Raw genomic sequence first — 22,117 nt, forward strand, 5'->3', positions numbered from 1 at the left:
GCCTGGCGAATGAGGCTGTTGACTTTGTCTTCCTCGGTACGTGAAGGGTAGAGATACGGAAGAAAATAAATGAAGCGGCTGAGAACAAAGGCCTGGACCAGGCGGCCGAGGTCGTGTTCGCGCATGCCGTGGTGGAGGTTTGCAATGCGGCGTATGAGGCGGACAGTGTGGTGTAGAGTGTTTGTGAGTCGAGTGATGAGGGTGGTGTGCTTGCCATTGGACTGAAAAAAGAGCCCGAGGATGCGGAGGACAGAGGCGAGAGGAATGGTTGTGCCGTCAAGGTAGATGGTTAGTGGGGAAGGCGACAGGTGGGCCATCCGCCCAGGCCGAAGGAGCAAAAGCTCCGATTTGGTCGGGGAGCAGCTCAACCCAATGGCCCGGGCGTGAATTGCTACCGCGTCCACACCTGCCTGTAGAGTGGTCTCCATGTCGCCAAGATTGCCGATGGTCACCCAGAGGGTGATGTCATCGGCGTCGAAAGCATGAGACAGAGCTGGGATAGCGCGTGGAGCACGTGCCAGCGGGAAGAGGGTGATGTTGAACAGAAGAGGGGATAAGACAAAGCCTTGGGGGGTACCCTTGTTGCCAAGGGAGAAGGAAGGAGAAGAAAATGGGCCGTATGAGATTTCGGCTGTGCGGTGGGCGAGGAACGCGGTGACGTAAACATGGACACGGGGTCCGACATAGAGGGAGGAGAGAGCCTCCAGGATGGTGGTGTGGTGTACATTGTCGAATGCTTTAGTAAGGTCCAACGCCAGGATAGCTCGAGTGCGTTTGTGGTGGGAGGGGTTGTAGGACATCCTCGGAAAGTTGGAGCATGACATCCTGTGTGGACAGCTGGGGACGAAAACCTAACATGGAGTCCGGATATAAGTCATGATCATCCAGATAGGTCTGGAGGCGGGCCAGAATGACATGCTCGAACAGCTTGCCGAGACAGAAAGTGAGACAGATGAGGCGGAGGTGTTCGAGGGCAATAGGTTTGCCGGGTTTGGGGATGAATGAGACACGTTCATGGGACCAGGAGGATTGAAGAGTGCCAGCCTGCCAATGTGTATTGAGGAGATCAGTAAGGGCTTCCAGCGAGGGGGTATCTAGGTTGCGGAGTGCCTTGTTAGTGATGCGGTCCGCCCCCGGGGCCGAGGTGGTGCGGAGTGTGAGTAGCGCCGCACGATCCTCGCCCACGGAGACGTCCGCCTCAAGATCAGGGTTTGGGGAGCCGGAGTAGGTGGGAAGCGGAGTACGTAGGTCGGTGCAGAGGTAGTGGTCCCGGAGTGCCGCCAGGAAGTCAGTATCGGTGAGTGGGGAGGAATGAAGGAGATGGGAGATATCCTTGCGCTGGGAAGCTTTACTGTGTGTACGGTCTAGCAGCACCCTGAGAAGCGACCACGTGTCGCGGAGGCCCAGGTTGCCTGCCATGCGGTCGCAGGTCTGGCCCCACTGTTGTCTAAGGAGAGAGGCGCAATGCTTCTCCATGTCCAACGCGAGTGGGGCCAAACGAAGGCGCAGGCGGCGATTATATTTCTGAGACTGCCACCGGCGGTGGACAGCGTGATAGGCCTCCCAAAGGTGCAGCAGACGGCTGTCTGCCGTAGTGGAGTGTGGTGCTGTAGAGAGTGTGGATGTGGCAGCGTAGACGTCCGCCAAAAGGGTCTCGGTCCAGGCAGAGAGATCGGTGATAGGAGCAGAGGAGGAAGTAGAGATACGAGTGGAGCGAAAGCGGTCCCACTCGACTATCTGGGTCAGACGAGTAGAGGCGCGAGCAAAGGAGCGGAGTGGGAAAGTTGTGCAGAGGACGCAGTGATCGCTACCGAGGAAGACCCCTATATTAGTCCAGGCAAGATTGGCGACATTTTTGGCGAGGGTAAGGTGCGGATTTGTGTCTCATTGAACACTAGATCCTATCCTGGTGGGCCAAGCGAAGTCATTAAGGACCGAAAGGCACTCGTTGTGGATGAAAGTCCAGAGTGAGTGGTCTTTACGAGTGTTCTGGGGGTATCCCCAGGTGGTATGTGGGGCATTGAAGTCGCCATGAACGACCAGGGCGTTGCGGCCAGCGCAGGAGAGCGCTCTGCGGAGGACGAGGAGGAGAGGAGCTGAAGGGGCTTTGGGAGGACTGTACACATTGAGAACAAAGAGGCTTGTCTCAGTGCGACGGCGAGCAAGGATTTCAGGGAGGAGATGGGCACAGTCCGAAACGTCCAACTGGTGCTGCACGGCAGCAAGCTTGCGCTGCACCAGTGTGGTAACGTTTTGGTGGACCCCAGAAGAAGGGTGGAAGGAGGTGTAGTCGCGCAGTTTCACGGGAGTTAGGGGTTCCTGGAGTGCTAGGACGGAGGGGAGAGTGTCGGGAGGGATGTTCTGAAGGTGGAGCTGCAGGGTGTTCCGCTTCCTGCGGAACCCCTGACAGTTCCACTGCCAGAAATTAAGGCGCGTGGGGTGTCTGGCCATGATGGATGGCGGAGTCCCCCGACAGAGTTGGGGTAGGTGCCGGGGTGAGTGGGGCAGGGAGCGACAGGTGTGCGACGGTGGCCTCAGTCGCGCTGTGGCGTGTCTCTAAGGCCGCGACCCTGGTGTCTAGGGCGGTAAGGTGTGACTCAATGGCGGCCACACGGGTGTCGATACTGGCGACGCGCTCCTCAAGTCGAGCAAAGCGGGCCATGACGCGCTGCTCAAACGCCTCAAAGAAGGAGGTTGTTTGGCGAATCACGTCACGCTCGGGTGCGACGGGGTCGGAGGTAGGTGATCGGCGTTTGAGCGGCGGGCTGCGGTTGGGAGAGGAGGCGCGTGATGATGCAGCCGAGGATGCCGTATTCATCGGCTCCACAGCTAGCGCCGGCGGCTGTGGAGGTGCGGGAACTGGGGAAGTAGGAGGAGGAGCGGGGGAGGACAGACGCACTAGCGCGGCCTGCAGCTGGCGCGACGGCGCCTGAATTTGGAGCTGCTGGGCAGCGATAGTGGCCTCGAGGGCCGCGGTTTGGGGGTCCGACGTGTGAGGCTGCGGTTTCCAGCTTACCGGTGATGTGGTGGTGGTGGCCGGGGCGGTGGACGCCTCGGACCTAGGCAGAGGCGGGAAGGAGACGGAGCGGTGGCGGCTGGTAGATTGGGCACAACGGGAGACAGAGTGGCGGTGGGGGCGGGAAGGCCGGGAGGTCTTCAGGATGGGCACGGTGGGTGGCGCTGGTGGGGGAGGCTGGTGCTTGGAGGTGGCCGGGGGCGATGACGGGCCGTTCCGGTCGAACCGGAGCCCGCACGGGTGCGAGTCCGTGACGTGGCCTCTCTTGCACAGGATGCAGCAGGGGACGCAGGTGGGGGGCTCGAGTGGCTTGTGGGCCTGGCCGCAGCGTTGACAGAGGGCGGACTTGGGCTTGGTGCAGACATCCGCTCGGTGGCCAGGAGCCCAGCAGTTCGTGCAGGCCTCGGCTCTCGGGCGGAACGGGTGGCAGCGGTAGACCCCACAGTTGAAGACAATGGTGGAGGGTAGGGTACAAGCGCCGACGTAGGTGATGAGGATGCATTGGTAGCGCCCCATCTGGCGTGCGTCAGCGATGGCGTAGGGGGTGTTCACGTTCGCTGATTGGAGGTCTTTGAGATCTCGTCCTGGGTTTGGGAGTCCACTGCGTTGTGTATGATGCCGCGGAGGGCGTTGTCGGGTGCGGCCATGTAGGCACGCAGGGGGTAAGACATGGCACCCAGACAGACGGAGTTCCGAGACCCAGAGGTAGAGGCGAGCGCGCGGCTCAGATGGGGTGCTGACAGTAAGGGAGTTGTTGGACGGATTTATCCGTACACGGTTGGTGGTGCGTGCGGTGGCGTAGTCGATGGTGGCATGAGTGCAAAGGATTTGGAGCAGGGCTCCGTTAGTGGTTGTGCGGAGGTCAAGCCCTCCTCCCTGTCTTAAGACGATCTTGAAGTCCTCCGCTGGGAGGCGAGGTAGGGGAGCGTGACGACGGAGAGTGTTAGTGCAGGGAGTCTTGGGTGGTGGCGAGGCAGGCGGTGGCGAGCCGATGGGCTCGAGGGCCGCGGCTGCACGGTGTGCTTTCATGGCACGGACCCAGTGTGAGTCAGCTTCAAGCTCGGCAGGGCTGATGGAGGTGTCTGCGACTTGATATGAGGTGTCTGCGACTTGATATCCCATGTCGACGTGTGAGCTGTATCGAGGTAGGCGGCGAAATCGGGTGGCGTCGACAGCAGGCGTTGCGCGGAACGCAGCTGCCGCGTAGGCAGAGTCCGATTCCGCGAACCCGCCGTTGCAAGGCAGTTGTTCTACTAACTTGGCTAATAGGGAGGCTAGTCGCTCGCAGCAACGGTTTATTTTTCTCTTTTTTTTGGCATCGTGGAAGCGTATCAATCCCCATCTTGATACGCTGGAACTTTGGTTATAAACGCAAGTTCAGCGTAAACCCGCAATTTCGAGGCATTCTCATGAATGGGAGAGTTAGGAGGAAATGGAACCTTATAGAGCCTGAACACGAACTAGTCGGTTAAGCAGAAACCTGCATCGTGTTTCTATATTATGTTAAGCGCATACCAGGTTTTGCTTTTAAACACTTCATTGCGGCAACGTACGCGCATGTGTCAACTTTAAGCATATTGTTCAATTCCACCATGTGGGATTCCTGCAAGCCATGCAAAACTAAGAGGTCTAACTTAAGTGCAGTCATTTATTGCGTTGTTCGGCGACACATTCCTAATACACGCGTATATTTAGTGGAATCGATTACGTAGGTTTTTTTTTACTCGTGCAACATGTGCTTTCTTGAGCCCTGTGCACATCCGAGTCACGCTGCCAAAATGGCAGCGCAAATACACTTCAAAATTTATATTCTCAGTAAATCATTTTCTCAACTGGAACATTGTGCACATATACTCATAAAATGCACACAAAAACACACACTATTGCATCAAACGGGTTATTTCTCACAGTAGCGCTATGCTTCGTCTCATTTTTATTTACAAAGCAATGGTTAGTCGGCGAAGAGCCAATGTTGTTTCTAGTTGGCAATACATGCTGGGTTAGACGTGCTATTAGAAGAACGAAGACGAAGAAAATGTCTCTATTTCCTTCGTTCCTTTCTTTTCCTGCTTCATTGCTCTTGTAGTAACGTGTTTCTTTAAAACCTAAAAGTCGCAACCAAACCAATTATGGTATATAGCGCTGTTCCGTCGTCATGAAGTGTTTACACAAAAATGCATGTATTGCATGATAAGCCGCAACAATTTAATTTATATGTGGTCCGACATCAAAAAGATCTTCAGATAAAACACCAGGTGGTCCTAAGGTGACTTACCCTCGTGCCATTTTCTAAGAGGATTGATTTAAGCATATATTTTTAATACGTCAAAAGCTTTTTTTACAGTATACAACTGACAACGACGAACTTACACTACGTGCGACCTTTCTACCATGCCGTATGCTTCTTCAGCGGTTGCATGACGTTACTTGTCTTGGATGACTTCAGCAACCGTAAAATTTCTAAGGTAAGTCAGCGTTTATAACTAGGACCTGCTTTCCGAAAATTGAAAGAAAAGTTGGAAAAGTTGGAAAGAAAAGGAAGTTGGATGCTATGGCTCAGTGAAGCACAACTGTATTCTTCTTTTTTTTTAAATCGCAACATTGATACTTAACGAGTTTTCCTCACGTAGACACATCCGCTGCGAACGTTATCGTGTAGTGACAGCAGCCTTTCGACATTCACGCGCGCACGTTGCGCAGCAGGCTCAATGAGCGGTATTTCACAGCTGCAGCACTTATTTAACCATGCGTGATGTCTGTAACGAGGTGCCCATTCGTTAACCTAACGAAGCGCCCGTTTCTGTGTTTCGCGTCGGAGTCGGCCCTGGGTGTAAACGGGCGAACGAGCACAGCGAAGGACGAAAGAGCGAACGTGGAGAGCAGCGGGGATGAAAGACGCCGATATCAAAGAGAGCGTGACGCGGAAAGAGGAGGAGGGTTTGGCGAAAGGCGCGAGAAGCGTAGTGCCGCTCAAGACGGGCTGGGCTGTGCGGTGGCGGCCGCTACTCTATGGTTGCTACGAGATGGCCAGAGTAGTTCGCCGTTGTCTGTTCCCTGATGGCATGCGAGCGAGCGCCCAGGATACCAAAGCGCGGCATGAGTGAAAGTCTGTCCGCGGCGGCTGCTGTGAATCGCGCCCACGCGCTGCCTCTCGCGGTCTGCGAGGCAGTCGCGCCACACTTCGCTCCGTTTGCAATGTCCCGCACGAGATAGATTGTCCGGGCCAGCTAATGTATCGCGAAATGAAAGCACGTATAGAGCTGCGCTCAAATTGCGCATTAGGGAGCATCGTAATCGTCGGTGAATTTTTGTATCTTAATATTTAATTTTGTGCTTGCCCCTTAAGATAGGGATAAATGTTTGTTGTATTAATAAAAACGTTACTTTTACTCGACCAGACGATGCAGCTCGCATGCTGGTGCGTGGCCGTCACCAGCGCGCTCTGCGCCATCTTCATGAAGGTTCCCTGGTACAGGCGTCGTGATCCCCCCTCGGGAGCCGCAAAGCTGGTGGCAGCTTTCTTTGAGCGAGTCCTTTGGTCGCTGTTCCTCACCTGGTTCACGTTAGCTTGCGCAACGGGACGAGGCGGTGAGTGCTTTTCTAGCTGTTCTAACTCCATAAGCATTTTACACCCACTACTAGATTTATGAAACGTCATTTTCCCTGTCCCCATGGGTTTGCGTACCATATATTCAATTCAATTCAGCTTTATTCGACACCTGCCAGATGTTTGCAGCATGGAAAAAAAGCCTGAAAAGGCTTGACTGGGTCTGTGCTCCATAGCATGGCATACAGTGGCATGGATGGATGGAAAAACTTTATTTTCGTCAGAACGCATGTGCGGACGATTCCGTGCTAGATGACCATCAGCTCATGGCTGACGGCGACCTGGGTGGCCCACTCCACGGCCCTGGTCTGGACGACCGGGTCTGAGCTGGCCAACACGGCCTCCCACTGCTCGAGAGAAGGATCACGCATAATATATATACGCCTTATACATATATAGACAGCCTTATACGCCTGTCTAATCATAGCCTCCACCTTGCCTTTCTCCGTCGCGTCCATCTTCATATAAGGCGTCGCATACACTATTCTACTGAGCACAAACGCCTGTACCAGCTTACACAAGTCCTTTTCCTTGACGCCTTGCTTACGACTGGCGATTCTCCTGATAAGTCTCACGGTAGCATTGACCGTATTTTTGAGCATTTCCAAGGCCTCCCTATTCTTCCTGTTAGTCTGCAGATACAGACCCAGGATCCTGATCGTTTGGACCTCAGCGACCGGTGCACCCCCCTCTTTCACCTTCAGCGGTGGTGGCGGCACATAGTGCCTCGCATGTATCCCTCTTGGTTTATGCCTAAGCACAAAAAGCTCGGACTTGGGCTGAGAGCACGAGAGTCCTGCCTCCCCCGCTAGCTCCTCCACAATATCCACTGCCTGTTGTAAAGTTTCCTCCAATTGTGCGTCGCTTCCCCTTGTTACCCATAGAGTAATGTCATCCGCATGAAATGTATGTTTAAGTCCCGATATCCTTGCCAGCCTGGGCGGTATCTTGATCAAGGCGAGATTAAACAAGAACGGCGATAAAACCGACCCTTGTGGTGTCCCCCTGGCCCCCAACAGGAAATGATCCGATTTCAATTCTCCGACTACAATCTCCGCAGTCCTATCCTCCAGAAATGATCTGATGTATCGGAAGGTTCTACCCCCCGGTCCTATGTCCGATAGGTTCCTTAATATTGCCTCATGGGTGACATTGTCAAAGGCCTTTGTGAGGTCGAGCCCCAAGATAGCCTTGGTGCCCGTGCCGTACCCAGGATCAACCACGTCCTTTTTGAGCTGTATCATGACGTCCTGCGTTGATAAATTAGCCCTGAAGCCAATCATCGTTTTAGGTATGAACTCCTTGTCCTCCACATAACCCTGAAGCCTGTTGAGGACCACATGCTCCATCAATTTGGCCAAGCAGGACGTCAGCGAGATGGGTCGAAGATTCTCAATACAGATCTTCTTCCCTGGTTTAGGAATAAATGTAATTCTAGCATGCTTCCACTCTGCCGGGATCTCCCCGGCCGCCCAATATTTGTTCATCAAGTCCGTGAGCGCCACCACTGACTTGAAATCCAGGTTCCTCAGCATTTTATTAGTAACCCCGTCCGGACCCGCTGCCGACGTAGTACGAAGCTGCCCCATTGCAAACTCCACCTCCGCCACCGTAAAGCCCGCATCTAATTCGAGGTTTTCCTCTCCCGAGTAATCCGGCAAGCAACCGCCCGACTCGCCGTTTATGTAACGACTTCGGAGTTCTTGAATGAACTCCCCAGCCGTGCCTTGATACTGATGAACTAACCTAGCCATTTGACCCTTCTGCGCCGATTTGGTTGCCGGCGGATCTAAAAGGTGCCTCAACAACTGCCATGTTTTTTTTTGCATCCGAATTGCCCATTCATCCTGTCACAAATCTGCCCCCGTTGTTTGCACTGCAAGTCCAACGTGTAGGTTTCGATTTCTCGTTCTAGCTTGGCCACCTTCCTACGGAGGACCCCATTATGCTTTTGTTTCTTCCACCTCCGAAGGAGACTCGCATGCGCTTCCCACATGTGTAACAGTCTAGAGTCCACCGTAAAACCCTCCTCCACCGTCGGAACCTCTTCTGTGGTACCCTTCACGTCCTGCTTGAGCGCCTCAACCCAGGCTCCTAAGTCCTCGATTTCCCCGCTCACTGTGTCTTTGCTGATTTTCCGAAATCTGTTGCAATCCGTCACTCTAGTTCCTTTTACCCTGTCTTTGTGCTTAGCAGCATTAATACCGTGGAAAGGATATAGTGATCACTGCCCAGTGGCTGTCCCGTGTTTACCCACTTTGCATCCCTAATACCTATAACAAATGTGAGGTCCGGAGAGGTGTCTATGCTAACGCTGTTGCCTATCCTCGTATGATCTAGCGGGTCGTTCAAGATTGCCCATTGCAGGTCCTGAGCTACCCGCCAAAGCCTATTTCCCTTTGGAGTGGCTCGGATGTAGCCCCACTCCGGATGAGGCGCGTTGAAATCTCCAACCACGATGAGTTGAGCCCTAGCCGCTAGCCGTTGCGTCTTTATCAAGAGGTCTGGCAAGCCCACCCCTTTATCTTTCGGAGAACAATATACATTAAGAACAAAGAGACTCTTATCGTCCTTTCTTTTGGGCAGAACCTCTAGCAGGACGGAGTCCTCTCTGCTGCTATCTATGGTATGCTGAATCGCCGTGGCGTTGCGATGGACTAGCACGGCCGTGAAGACGCTCGATACACCCCCCGATCAATCTCTGGCGGTGTAAATGCCATCAATCCATACAAATCCATGCATAAATTCCATACAAAAAGTAAACGGGAAAATCAATTTGCAGAAAATGTAAAAACTACAGAAAATACAGAAACAATGCAAACAACAGGCAAACATGTGGATAAAGAAAAATCCATGAATATACAAAAACATCGTGGGAAATTCACTGGATCAGAAACTAGAAAAAAAAGTACAGAAAGCATAAAGCATAAGTACTGTTTCAACAAAATATATAACAATGGAGAGTTATACATATATGTTGCGTAGCTGATTCAAAGAGATCCATTCTATATGCGTGCCATTTTTGGCCAACTCATTTAACAAGGTCGGTAATGTGTACTTTAACATTTGCTTACCGTAGGTCATGCGGCATCTATCAACTTTCCATGTTTCGGGATAGCGGGGAACTTTTTTGCAACCGCGCCAGTTATTTCAGAAAGTAAATTTTCTTGTTTGTTTCCAGTTCATGTTGTCGTAGTAGTCTGAAATTGGACATAGACTGTACGTTTACAATCTTAAGCTTGTTAAACATGTCCTGTGTGTGCCTCAGGTAAGGAGCTTTAAAAACAAGGCGTATTGCACGCTTCTTAAGTGAAGAAGTTTCTTCATATTTTCTTTAGTTGTTGTTACCCAAACTAGCGCAATATAGTTTAGCGTAGAAGAAAATAGAGCATTGTACAAGATATTGTTAATAGAAAGAGGGAACGTAAAGCAATGTCGACGCATGAGACCAATTACGTTGGACAGTTATTTCGCTAGGTAATTGATGTGAGCATCCCAGGACAAATTATTGGAGAAAATCACGCCAAGCGTTTAAAACTTTCTACTACTTCTATTTCGAAATCGTTTAGCAGCAGTCGTGGGATTTCGCAGAACTTGTTTAGTGGATGAAAAAAAACTGCTTTGGTTTTACTAATGTTTAGCTTTAATTCATTAGTTGTAGCCCACAAGTGAATGCGATGAAGTGTTTCATTTGCGCGAACAGATAGCCATGCGGCATCCAAGCCGATAAAAGATAGGCTAGTATCGTTATCGTATAATATGTGCTTGGCGGTATGATCAATGTTAACAATATCGTTCATGTAAAGAACAAAAAGAAAAGGATCCAAGATGCTTCCCTATGCAACACCTAAATTAACTGGTTTGAATAAAGAAGAGTGATCATTAATCGTGACAAACTGCGACCGATTCTGTAGGTACGATGGAATGAGTGACAGAGCTTTCCCTCGAATGCCATAGTGCTCCAATTTTTTTCACAAGTATATTCTGATTAATATCATCGAATGCTTTTGTGAAATCCAGAAAGATACCAAGGACCAAGCTCTCACTTTCAAACATTTAAAGTATTATTTATTATTGCATGAGCAATGCCAGCTCTGCAGATTTATCTTTCCCGAAGCTGTACTGCGGGACAGTTAGCATGTTTTAGCGATCAGTAAATGAAATTAAACGCGTTAAAATTATTTTTAAGACCTTTTGAAAAGACAGGTAGAGTAGAGATTGGACGGTAGTTTGTAAGACCATTCCTATCACCTTTTTTGTAGTATGCTGTAACTTTTGCGGATTGCATTTTACGAGGAAATACCGCATATGAAAGACAATTGTTAATTATATGCGTTAAGAAATGTGCGATCTAAGGTGTATGCAACAAATTTGTATTTTCTTGCCCCTTCTATGTTCTTTCCGAGGACAATCCATCAGGTGTAGCCATCCTTAAGAAATTCAGTTGAAACTTGAAATTTTTGGGGAATATGTGAAAACTTGGCGAATAAACGATGAAGTAGTTCGTACCCACCCGCGTGACGCGAACCAACTCAACTGCGCCAGTACTTTGAAAACGAGTGTCTTCACCACTCAGCCGCACTACTGACAAATCCAGCGATGAAAATGTATAGTATTTGTGACTCCAGCGTAACACTAAGTACTGGCATCTCCTCAAGAATTTTACATAACGATGGTTACAGTGTCGAACCCGCCACCGTAGCCGAGTGGCTACGTTGTTGCGCTGCAGAACACGAGGTCGCGGGTTTGATCCCAGCAACAGCAGCCGCGTATTCCTATGGGGACAGTATGCAAAAAAAAACACACGTGTACTGTGCATTTGGGGGACGTAAAAGAACCGCAGTGGCCAAAATTATTTCAGAGCTATCTACCATAACGTCCCTATTAAACTTTAAACCTCAGAATTTTTCGCAGTATTGAAACTTTTCACGACAAAGTAGGTGAATGCAATCTCTTCTGTACTTATGGCGATTGTATTCTTTCAGACAATGAAGCAAGACAGTTAGACGCTGCAAGGAAAGCCTTAATGGGGAGAGAAAGAGAGAAAGCAAAGGATAAATTAAAGGGAGGGAGTTCACGCGGGGAAATGGATCAGTCGCCGACGTAGTCGTAGTCTGTAGCCGACGTAGTCTGCAGTCGCCGACGTAGCGCAATTCTCAACGCTGTGTCAAAGGTGGTCGCGCTGTCCTGTTGCCTGGAGGAATTACAGCAACGCTTATGTAATCGTGGTTGTTTGAAGGAGGTCTGAGACAAAATCTCATTGGGGGATTTCCAGGCTCGAAGAACGGCAGCCGTTGCAGTGCGCCAGATGAGGCTGACAGCCGAGTGGCTCGGTTCGCGCCAGCCTCAGTTTGTGCTCTGCAGTGGCACTTCGGCATCGGCGCGTCGGCTTCGAAGAACGGGTCAACTATTACGCACGTGAGCGTATGGTCGAAGCATATGTGCTTGTTCGAATTGTCGCCATGCGGTCAGAAGTGCAGCGTATTCTGAAAGTAACGTTTAATGTAGTTCCTTGTCACATTCCTAGCTCTATCGTTTTTTTTTCTTTGTTTGTATGTACCTATACGACATAGCTCATCATTTGCAATGCGTACCTAACTATGCCCTTTGCTTCGGCAAAGTGGGCAAGGTATCTCATATACAGCATGAATACTTCAAAGTGACGAGTAGCATATAACAAAACAACTATATGAAGCGAAGAGACAATGAAAAAAAATATATACGGAAAATTTGCTGTTATGCTTGATTGCAACGTATAAATAGGTTGACAGTAACTTTAGCATAGGCTAAAGAGAATGACGGCGAAAGCCTGCACGCTAACGAGACATTCATTACTGGACATTTGTATTCGGATGCGTTGTTACTTCCTATTACTTGTTTTCTTCCACCAAAGGTCGCGGGTTCGAGTGCCGTAATGAACTTCATTTGAATTAACTGTGCTTTAATTAACACCCAATGTAGTGAGTTGAACTCTCGACCTTCACAATGTCACTTGGCATCCAACTTGGAGATATGGCCGGTTTGCCCGTATCTCCATGTTGTGTTTTGGCCTCGAGTGCCTTAATTAAAACCAAAGGTTGTGGGTTCGACTCCCACCAAAGGTCGTGGGTCCCAGTGTCTTAATTGTATATATTTAAGTTAAATGTGTCTTAATTTGCTTCGCCTTAATTAACACCGAATGTAGTGGGTTCAACTCTCGACCTTCACGATTTATGTTGGAATCCAACGTGGAGATATGGCCGGTCCGCCCATATCTCCAGGTGGGTCCGACTCCCACCAAAGCCCGTGCGTTCAAGTGCCTTAATTAACTATATCCTAATTAACTGTGCCTTAATTAACTTTGCCTCAACATCACAGGTCATGCTGGCGTTTATTCTTCGCTTCGGCTTCGCGTTTTCTTATACAGAAATCGATGGCCTAATTTGACCTAATTAATACCAAAGGTCGTGGGTTCGACTCCCTATAAAATTTGGTGCCATGAATGTGTTGGCGCTGTAACGCCGGACATCAAATTTTTCGACACACGAGCCATATGAAGCAAACAAAGGCCAGAGAAAAGATACGGGAAATTAGCTATTGTAATTTATGCAAGTGTAGAAACAACACGGAAAGTGCATATGAGTGCGCGAAAAGACAACTTGCCACAGGTGGGAGCCTTAATATGCAAAAGGCAACTTGCCGCTTGCAGGTGCGAACTCAACCCAGGTGTTAAGTATTATACCAGTGCGCTGCTTTACCATTGAGCTGTTCCGGCTGCCGTCTCTCTATCCACTTTAATGGGTATTGGGTAATTGTGCAATGTTAGCCCTGGGAGGGTTACCCAGCGTTACTTAGGCCCATGGCGGCGGATATTGAGCGTCCTTTAAGCCACAGACATCCAGTGATGCGTGAACCTGGGAGCAGCCAACTGTCCGCTGCTCGCAGCGGTTGCTTAGTGGCTACGGTGTTGCGCTGCTATAGCTCGGTGTCGCGGGATGAAATCCGAGTTGTGGCGGCCACATTTCGATCAAAATGCAATAACGCCTGTGTACCCTGCATTAGAAGCACTTTAAAGAACCCCGGTTGCGCAAGATAAACCCAGAGTCCTCCACTATGGCGGGCCGCATAATCAGATCGTGATTTTGGCATGTTAAACCCAAGAAGTTTGTTTAATTTCTAACTGGCCAATTAACCGCTACCTCATGGCATCAAGGCAGCTCGTGTCGACGTATCAGCGAGAAAAGCAGGGGAACGGATGGGCTCAATTTTTGATTAATTTCAGCCATATAAAGCAAACAAAATCCAGAGAAAGCGTACGGGAAATTAGCTATTGTAATTCATGGAAGTGTGGAAATAACGCAGAAAACGCAAATGGAAGTGCGCTAGAAGACAACTTGCCGCAGGCAGGAGCCATCCCCAATTGCGGCAGTCCTCCCGTGCATAGTACGCGAAATTATGCGCAAGTTCCTCTTATTCTTAATTCTCGTTCATTGATTAACGAGCGTGTCGACCTTGGCCAACCTGAACCCATGAGATTGCATACCAGTGCTGCTTGGACATGTCACGTATTGAAGGACGACTGCAGTTTAAAGGATGAATAAAGGCTGCGGTTTAAAGGCTGCATGGGCTCGAGTAGCGGTTGCCTAACATACCCAGAGACAATTCTGTACAAATGCACAAATACCAAAACAAACGAACAAAAGCAAGCGCCGCGTTAACTTACACGTAAAGCGCACCACGCGTAATGCGGAAGACGTGCTTTTGGTTCCCACCTGCGGCAGGTTGTCTTTTCGTCTAGTTTAATTTCCGTTTACCTTAATGTTCCTACATTTCAAATAAAGACATAACAATAACTTCCACATCCTTTCTCTGGCTTCATTATCTGTTTCTTCACGTGGTTGAAACTATAACTAAAGATCCACCCCTCGGTTCCCTTTATTCCTGTTGCATAAAAAGAACATTTTGGCTAACTGGCCTGATCATGCATCATTTAATTAAAAGAACGTGCTCGCAACCATGTTATGCTTCTGTATTATTTTTGAAAGGTATGTTTTCCCCATTCTTCTCGCAGGATTCGTCGGTCGATTTCTGTCTTCGAGGGTCTTCGCGCCACTAAGCAAGCTGTCGTTTAACGTGTACCTAATACACTACCCCTTCATCATGGCAATGCTACATGCGTCTAGGGAGCGTATACACTTTTCTCACTTTAATCAGGTAAGGCCTACCACCGTGTAAGAAGTTTTTAAGATAAGAGTGTGATCGCTATGTATAGTAAGCGTGTGATCACTATATATATATATATATATATATATATGTTCTAACGAAGAAGACTAGCCTGCCTGCGCCACTGGTGGGGCTAAGGCATGAGTCGTGGGGTTGAGGAGTTGGATAATATGTCGGTCGGGCAGCGGCATAGGCGGCAAATGGTGTCGGTCGTGAAGCGGCATAGATTTCAGCAAAATGTCGGCGGTCGATACATAGAGGGCGGCAAGAGCGTTTGTGGACGAGGTCGGGAAACTGCTTCAGTGTAAGTGAGAGGTGCAGTGACTGGCGTCTGCTCAGCGTCTGGAGGAACCGCTTGAGATACTTGCTCTTGAATGAAGTCGCGGATCGTAGGAGGCAAAGCGGGTGGTGGTTCCGGGACAGAAGTTATGAAAGATAGTTGGCGGGCGACCTCTGCGCGAACGAATTCCTGAATTTTTATAAACAGAGCAGCATGGTTGTCGTCGGCTCCAAGGCTTGACAAAGAGTCGGCGGAAGGAGTGGGACGTCGGGTGTGAAGCCGTTGCCTGCACAACTTGTCGTAACTCTGACACAATTCTATCACTTCCGCGATAGTGTGAGGACTCTTCGATAATAACATTTGAAACGCGTCGTCCTCAATACCCTTCATTATATGTTTGATATTCTCCTCCTCTGACGTCGACGCAGTCACCCGTTTGCAAAGGTCGACAATGTCCTCAATGTAGCTCGTGAAGTTCTGTCCGGCCTCTTGGGATCGTGTGCGCAAACGTTGTTCTACACGAAGCTTTCGTACTGCTGGCTGACCGAACACTTGGGTAAAGCTGGTCTTGAAGACCAACCACGAAGTGAGGTTGACTTCATGGTTTAGAAAACATAGTTTCGCAACGTCCGTAATATAGACTGCGACGCTTCTCAACTTGGTAACATCGTCCCACTGGTTATGGGCACTCACTCGCTCACGAGAGGAGATCCAATCTTCAACGTCTTTGTCATCTGTGCCGGAGAAGTTAGGGGGATCTCGCTGACGCAAGGCACCGGCACAGACAAAGGTGGCCGGCGCCGTTGGAGGAGTTGGAGGAGTGCATGCGTCGTCGGGCATGATGGGGGGTAGAGTGCGACTCCGAAGTTCCAGGGTGGTCGAAACCCAGCACGTCGACCACTTGCTAAGAGATTTATTAGCAACATACGCAGGCGAATGGGTAGTAGTCACAAGCGTTCGGCCAAGGACAGCAACCATGAGCTCATACCGGTAGCGATGATGCTGGGGCGCAGGCAGTCTACTCTTCTTCGTCACAATACATACATACATACATACATACATACATACATACATACATACATACATACATACATACATACACACACACACACACACACACACACACATACATACATACATACATACATACATAAAGCCGTCCTAGGTAACTTTAGCCAGAGTTCAAAAATATGCCGATGCATTCTAAGACAACGCGAGCGAATGCACATTGCTGACTATTGTATGTAGTAAGTCGTGGAAATGAAATATATTTCATAGTTTCTTCCGTTCCCAGCTTAGTGCAAGATGTAGAACTGTTAGGTAGGGGATGTAGAACTGTTAGGCAGTGATCATAGGTTAGTGAGGTCAAGGAGTCACCTCAATTTTAAGAGAGAAAGTGTACAATGGTCTTGGCTTGTAGCGCGAAGTGAACATGGACACAGAAAGGAGCAGACAGGACGAGCGCTAACTCTCAACAAAATTTTTATTAAAACGAAGAACATATATATAGGTTATTGCAATAAAAATTTAGTTGAGAGTTAGCGCTCGTCCTGTCTGCTCCTTTCTGTGTCCGTGTTCACTTCGCGCTACAAGCCAAGACCATGTTACCGTACCAGCTCGCCCAACTGTCTATCCTGTTGCAGAACGTGTAAAATTGGTCAAGAAGAAACAGGCCAACCTAGACGCAGTAAGGGTGAAAGCAGGCGAATTCAGGCTGGTACTTGCAAACAAATATGCAGCCTTAGAACAGAGAGATCAAGATGACATAGAGGTAATGAATTAAACCTTAACTAGGATGGCTTCAGGGGCAGCAGTTGAAGTGGGAGGCAAGGCACCCAGGCAAACAGTAGGCAAGCTCTCCCAAGTAACAAAGGACCTAATAAAGAAACGATAAAGAATGGAAGTGTCCAACTCAAGAGCTCGGATAAAATTCGTGGAACTGTAGAAACTGATCAATAAGGAGGAAGCACGGTACATTCGAAATTATAACATGATAAATACAGATGAAGCAGTAAAAATGGACGCAGCGTGAAAGCAGTGAGAAGCTAACTTGGCATAGGACAAAGCACGATGTATGCACTGAAAGGTAAGCAGGGTGGTGTCATCAGCAACCTCGAAGGTATAGTAAAAGCAGCGGAAGAATTCTATACTGACCTGTACAGCACCCAGAGCAGCCACAATACCTCCATTCAAAGCAGTAATGAACAGGTTACAGAGGCTCCTTCTCTAACTAGCGATGAAGTTAGAAGGGCCTTGTAAGACATGAAACGGGGAAAAGCGGCCATAGAAGATAGAATAACAGTCGATTTAATCAAAGGAAGGTGGATGAGATATAATGCTGGAAAAACTGGCGGTCCTTTATACGAACTGTCTCACGACTTCAGTTAAGGGTCCCAGAGAACTGGAAGAATGCCGACATATACTAATCCACAAAAAGGGAAAAGTTTAAGATTTGAAAAATTATAGGCCCATTAGCGTACTTCCAGTGTTTTATAAAATATTCACCAAGACGATTTCTAATAGAATAAGGGCAACACTGAACTTCACTCAACTAAGGGAAGAGACTGGTTTGAGGAAGGGATACTCTACAATAGATCACAACCATGCGATCAATCAGGTAATCGAGAAATCCGCAGAGTACAATCAGCCTCTCTATATGGCTTTCATGAATTACAAAAAGGCATTTGATTCGGTACAGATACCAGCAGTCGTAGAGGCATTACTTAATCAAGAAGAACAGGACGCTTACGTAAATATCTTGGAAAATATCTACAGAGATTCCACAGCTACCTTAAATTTTCACGAGAAAAGTATGAAGGTGCCTATAAAGAAAGGGGTCAGACAAGGAGGCACAATCTCTCCGATTCTATTCACTGCGTGCTTGAAACAAGTATTCGAGCTATCAATCCGGGAAGCCTTAGGAGTGCAGATGACAATGTGCAGATGACATTGTCCTGTTCAGCAACACTGGGGACGAGTTACAACAAATTATTGAGGACCTTAACAGAGAGAATGTGAGAGAGGGATTGAAGATTAGCATGCAGAAGATAAATATAGTGATCGATAGCCGGGCAAGGGAACAAGATTTCTGCATCGCCAGTCAGCCTCTAGAGTCTGTGAAGGAGTACAATTACCTCGGTCAATTACTCACAAAGGACCGTGATCATGAGAAGGAAATTTACAGAAGAATAAAAAAGGGGGTGGAGCGCATACGGCAGACTTTGTCAGATCCTGACTGGAAGCTTACCAATATCATTAAAAAGGAAGGTGTAAAATCAGTGCATTCTACCGGTGCTCACATACGGGGTAGAAACTTGGAGACTGACCGAAATTCTCGAACACAACTTAATGACGGAACAAAGAATGCTGGAACGAAGAATGTTAGGCGCAACATTAAGATACCGAAAGAGAGTGGTTTGGATCAGAGAGCAAAGGTGTATAGTGGATATTATAATTGACATTAGGAGAAAAAACTGGAGCTGGGCAAGTCGTGTAACGCGCAGGTTAGATAACCGGTGGACAATTAGGGTGACAGAATGTGTACCAAGAGAAGGGAAGCGCAGTCGAGGACGGCAGAAGACTACGTGGGATGATGAAATTAAGAAATTTGCGGGTGCTAGTTGGAATCGGCTGGCGTAGGACAGGTGTAACTGGCGATCGCAGGGAGAGGTCTTCGTCATGCAGTAGACATAGAATAGGCTGCTGCTGCTGCTGATGATGATGATAACGACGGTGCGTGTGTGGGGGCGGGGACACAACCTTTTATAGGCCGGCAGGGGAGGGAGGGGGGCTTTTACTTAGCGGGATCTTTCACTATTCACTCTTTCAGTTAGGCAATAATTACATGAGGCAGTAGCTGCCGCTGTCTAAACATTAATGTTTTTTTTTGTTTCTTAATAGCTAGCTTTCAGGCCATGTATCCAGTGATGAGAGCCATCCATTGACGATATATTCATCGAAAAAATTTACCCTTTAGCCCCTCTGATTTCGAATGTAGATAGGCAAAGGGCGCCGTTTGCGCTGCCTACGTGATGATTCATGCTCTCGTTACGCAAAGTAGCCTATTCATAATTCACAATTGCGCTTGCACTGACAACAGTGGCGTCCTATGGGTATCCTATACACATCCAGTGCCAGGGCATGGAAATGCTGCGTACAGTTTACCGACATATGCCAGGGAATTTTGCGCAGTCTTTGCCATAATGTATATTGCTTTCGCAGCACACGCTGTGTGACATATGCCACGGGCAGAGACCCCACGCATTAAGAACACACACGTCATGGGCGCACGTTATGCTCGCGCGCACGCACGCGAGCGGAAGTGCGGTATACTCTATGTTCTTCTGGACCTTCCGCCACGTGCAAGTGCTTCGTTGAACTAACTGCACTTTTCGAAGGAAATTGCGTCAGAAAATTGGCAAAGTACGATGCACACACGAGCTGCAGACTTGATAGCTTCGAATTGCAATTCGAACATGCGAGAAAACATAATTCTGCATGCTACGAGGAAAGTCAAAGACAAAAACCTCTCGAAGGACAAATATTCACTTAAATGAGAGTAAAGGTCCATCTCGAATGTCCTTAGGACATTCCGAAAATCCGTGATGCGCATATTTCAGGATACCCGACACCGGACCATGTGAAATATATTTTGAGACGTCCGTGGTAGGTTATCCGAAACTAGATGTCCGGCGGCTGGCCTATTCTTTTTTTTTTTTTTTGAGACGGTGCACGGAGATTGGGACATAATTCGAATGCCGTACGGACGAATTAAGGGGAGTGTATGATTAGACTTGTTGGTAAGATGTGCTTCAAAGTTTGAATAACAATTCAATGACACCAGATGGGACTGAACACAGAACAGAGCGCTGAGTAATCGCTCTGTTATCTCTTCTGTCCCCTCTGGTGTCCTTGCGCTGTTAATAAAACTCGAAAACCTACGGACGAAGCATTTTCCTCCTCCGTCATGGTTTCGTAGCAAGCCAGATACTCCGTTTGTATTTCCCTGATTGTTATCTCTCCTTATCACTTGCGACAGACCTCAGGGTTCACTTCACGTGGAACCCGCTAACATTACAGTTTTATTTCAATATGATAACAGCGGAACGAATGCATTTCTCCGATTTATATATATCAGGTGACCCTTTTCTTCGGGGTGCTAATCTGGAGCTACCTGCTGGCGTACATGGCATTCCTCGCATGCGAGGCGCCAACAGCAGCGCTGGACAAGCTGGCCTTTCAAGGACTTAGAGAGCGAGGAAATTCCGCGAAGCAAGAACCTCGGCCTGACAGTGTCGATACGGTACTAAAACTGGAAGACGCTTTAGCTCGTCCCTTCTCGGCGCGGCTTTAATCTAATCCAAGATATATATATATATATATATATATATATATATATATGTATGAGCACTACATGTTAAGGTAATAGAGCAGCGAAACCCGCTCCCATATATATGGGAGCGCTTTTTGCTGCTCTATTACCTTAACATGTTTTGCTGCTGGCTACACTTTATGAGCAAGCCGCTGACATACATCGTACACCGACATCACATCGGTGATACCTAAGACGGGGCACAATGTTCCGTCGATATTTCATTTCCGTGTAAAAATTTCAATAAACGCTCCCAAAGAAGCTAACACTTCAACATTGTGGTTCATTTTCATGTTGTTGTTTTTTTAATCTAGATGCAAACTGCACAGTGTGACTTCGAGAAAAAAGTAAGTACTGAGGTCGTATAGTAAAGATGAAATAAGGAACAAGTCACATTTAAGAATACCTACGCCAGTATTAAACCTCTGTTGTTACACGTATGTTCAACAGACAAGTTCACAGTATTTTTATTGTTATTGTCGAGCATCGTTCTCTTCTATGCAAGACATAGTAGGGGTGAGTAGACGAAATCTTACTTAAAATGCATAACATACGAAACCACCATAAAACAGGGTGTAAATAGAAAGTATGCAATCAAAAAGGAAGAAAACTATAACAAAGGCATAGTAGCCAAGAAAAAGATCGCTTGAGTGCAAAACATTTCTAATTTAAGGTTGCGCAGTGTGTTATCAAGGTATTCTCCAGTAAAAAAGCGCAAAAGAAAACTAACAACGAGAGCTTAAAGTGTTTCGAGTAACACAAAGGCAAAATTTAATGTTCGTTGTCGCGCAAGGCTCTGAGAACAGAATTGCCGAATAGACAACTTTGAACACTGGGTATTTGTAACTAGGAATATGCCACTGGGTCTCTAAATATTCTTCGCCAATTAATAAAGAAAAATATGAGACATCCACCCAATCGTAGCAATTGTTACAAAGGAAACCCATACGTGTTCCTCGAAACAAAACCGTCGCGGTTGAAGAAAAAGTCATCGTTGTCGGGGACTCGAACCCGGGGCTACCGAATTTCCAGGGATGCCGCCCTATACCGCTTCAGCGAACCAGAGGCCGGTAGAGATGGTAGGGCGAAGTCGAACTTATCAACAACTCGAAGCTAAGGCAAGACTTTGATGTAATAGTTTTGTGGACACCCGCAAGGTGGAGAAAGGTAATTAATAAAGGGAAAATGAGACATCCAGCCAATCGTAGAGATTTCTAGAAAAGAAACCCACACGGGTTACCTTTCTGGTAGCTGCCTAGTTAGCACAGATGGTAGATCGGCTGCTCCGGAAAGGACGTGGGCCGGGGTTCGAGTCCCGGACCAGGACGAATTTTTTTTTCAACTGCGAGGCTTTTCTTTCGATCAACCAGTATGGGCTTCCTTTGTATCAATTACATCAATTACTACGATTAGGTGGATGTCTCATTCTGCCTTTATTAATTACTTATCACCACCTTGCGGGTTTCCACAGAACTATTACGTCAATAGATTGGCTAATCTCTCAAAGTGGGCGTGTGCAACTGTATAGCCGCCCGAATTGACAAGTGGAACAAAGGCATGAAGGGATGAAGCGAGCAAAATAAAATTGAAGAAGTAGGCCGCAGAGAAGTGAAAGAGTCGGCAACAAATTGCAACCGAATG

At 48.1% G+C, this 22,117-nt stretch overlaps 1 protein-coding gene across 1 annotated transcript; it reads left to right on the forward strand.

The window, feature by feature from the left end:
* The first annotated feature begins 5,306 nt into the window (after positions 1–5,306).
* On the forward strand, positions 5,307–20,742 carry LOC126526265 (nose resistant to fluoxetine protein 6-like). The gene is made up of 4 exons (XM_072284003.1): positions 5,307–5,481; positions 6,415–6,604; positions 14,674–14,816; positions 20,243–20,742. Exons 1-4 carry the CDS (start codon positions 5,434–5,436, stop codon positions 20,456–20,458), a joined length of 597 nt encoding a protein of 198 aa, XP_072140104.1. The 5' UTR covers positions 5,307–5,433; the 3' UTR covers positions 20,459–20,742.
* The last annotated feature ends 1,375 nt before the right edge of the window (positions 20,743–22,117 follow it).

This window comes from Dermacentor andersoni, chromosome 8, assembly GCF_023375885.2.
Source record: "Dermacentor andersoni chromosome 8, qqDerAnde1_hic_scaffold, whole genome shotgun sequence".
Taxonomy (NCBI): Eukaryota; Metazoa; Arthropoda; class Arachnida; order Ixodida; family Ixodidae; genus Dermacentor; species Dermacentor andersoni.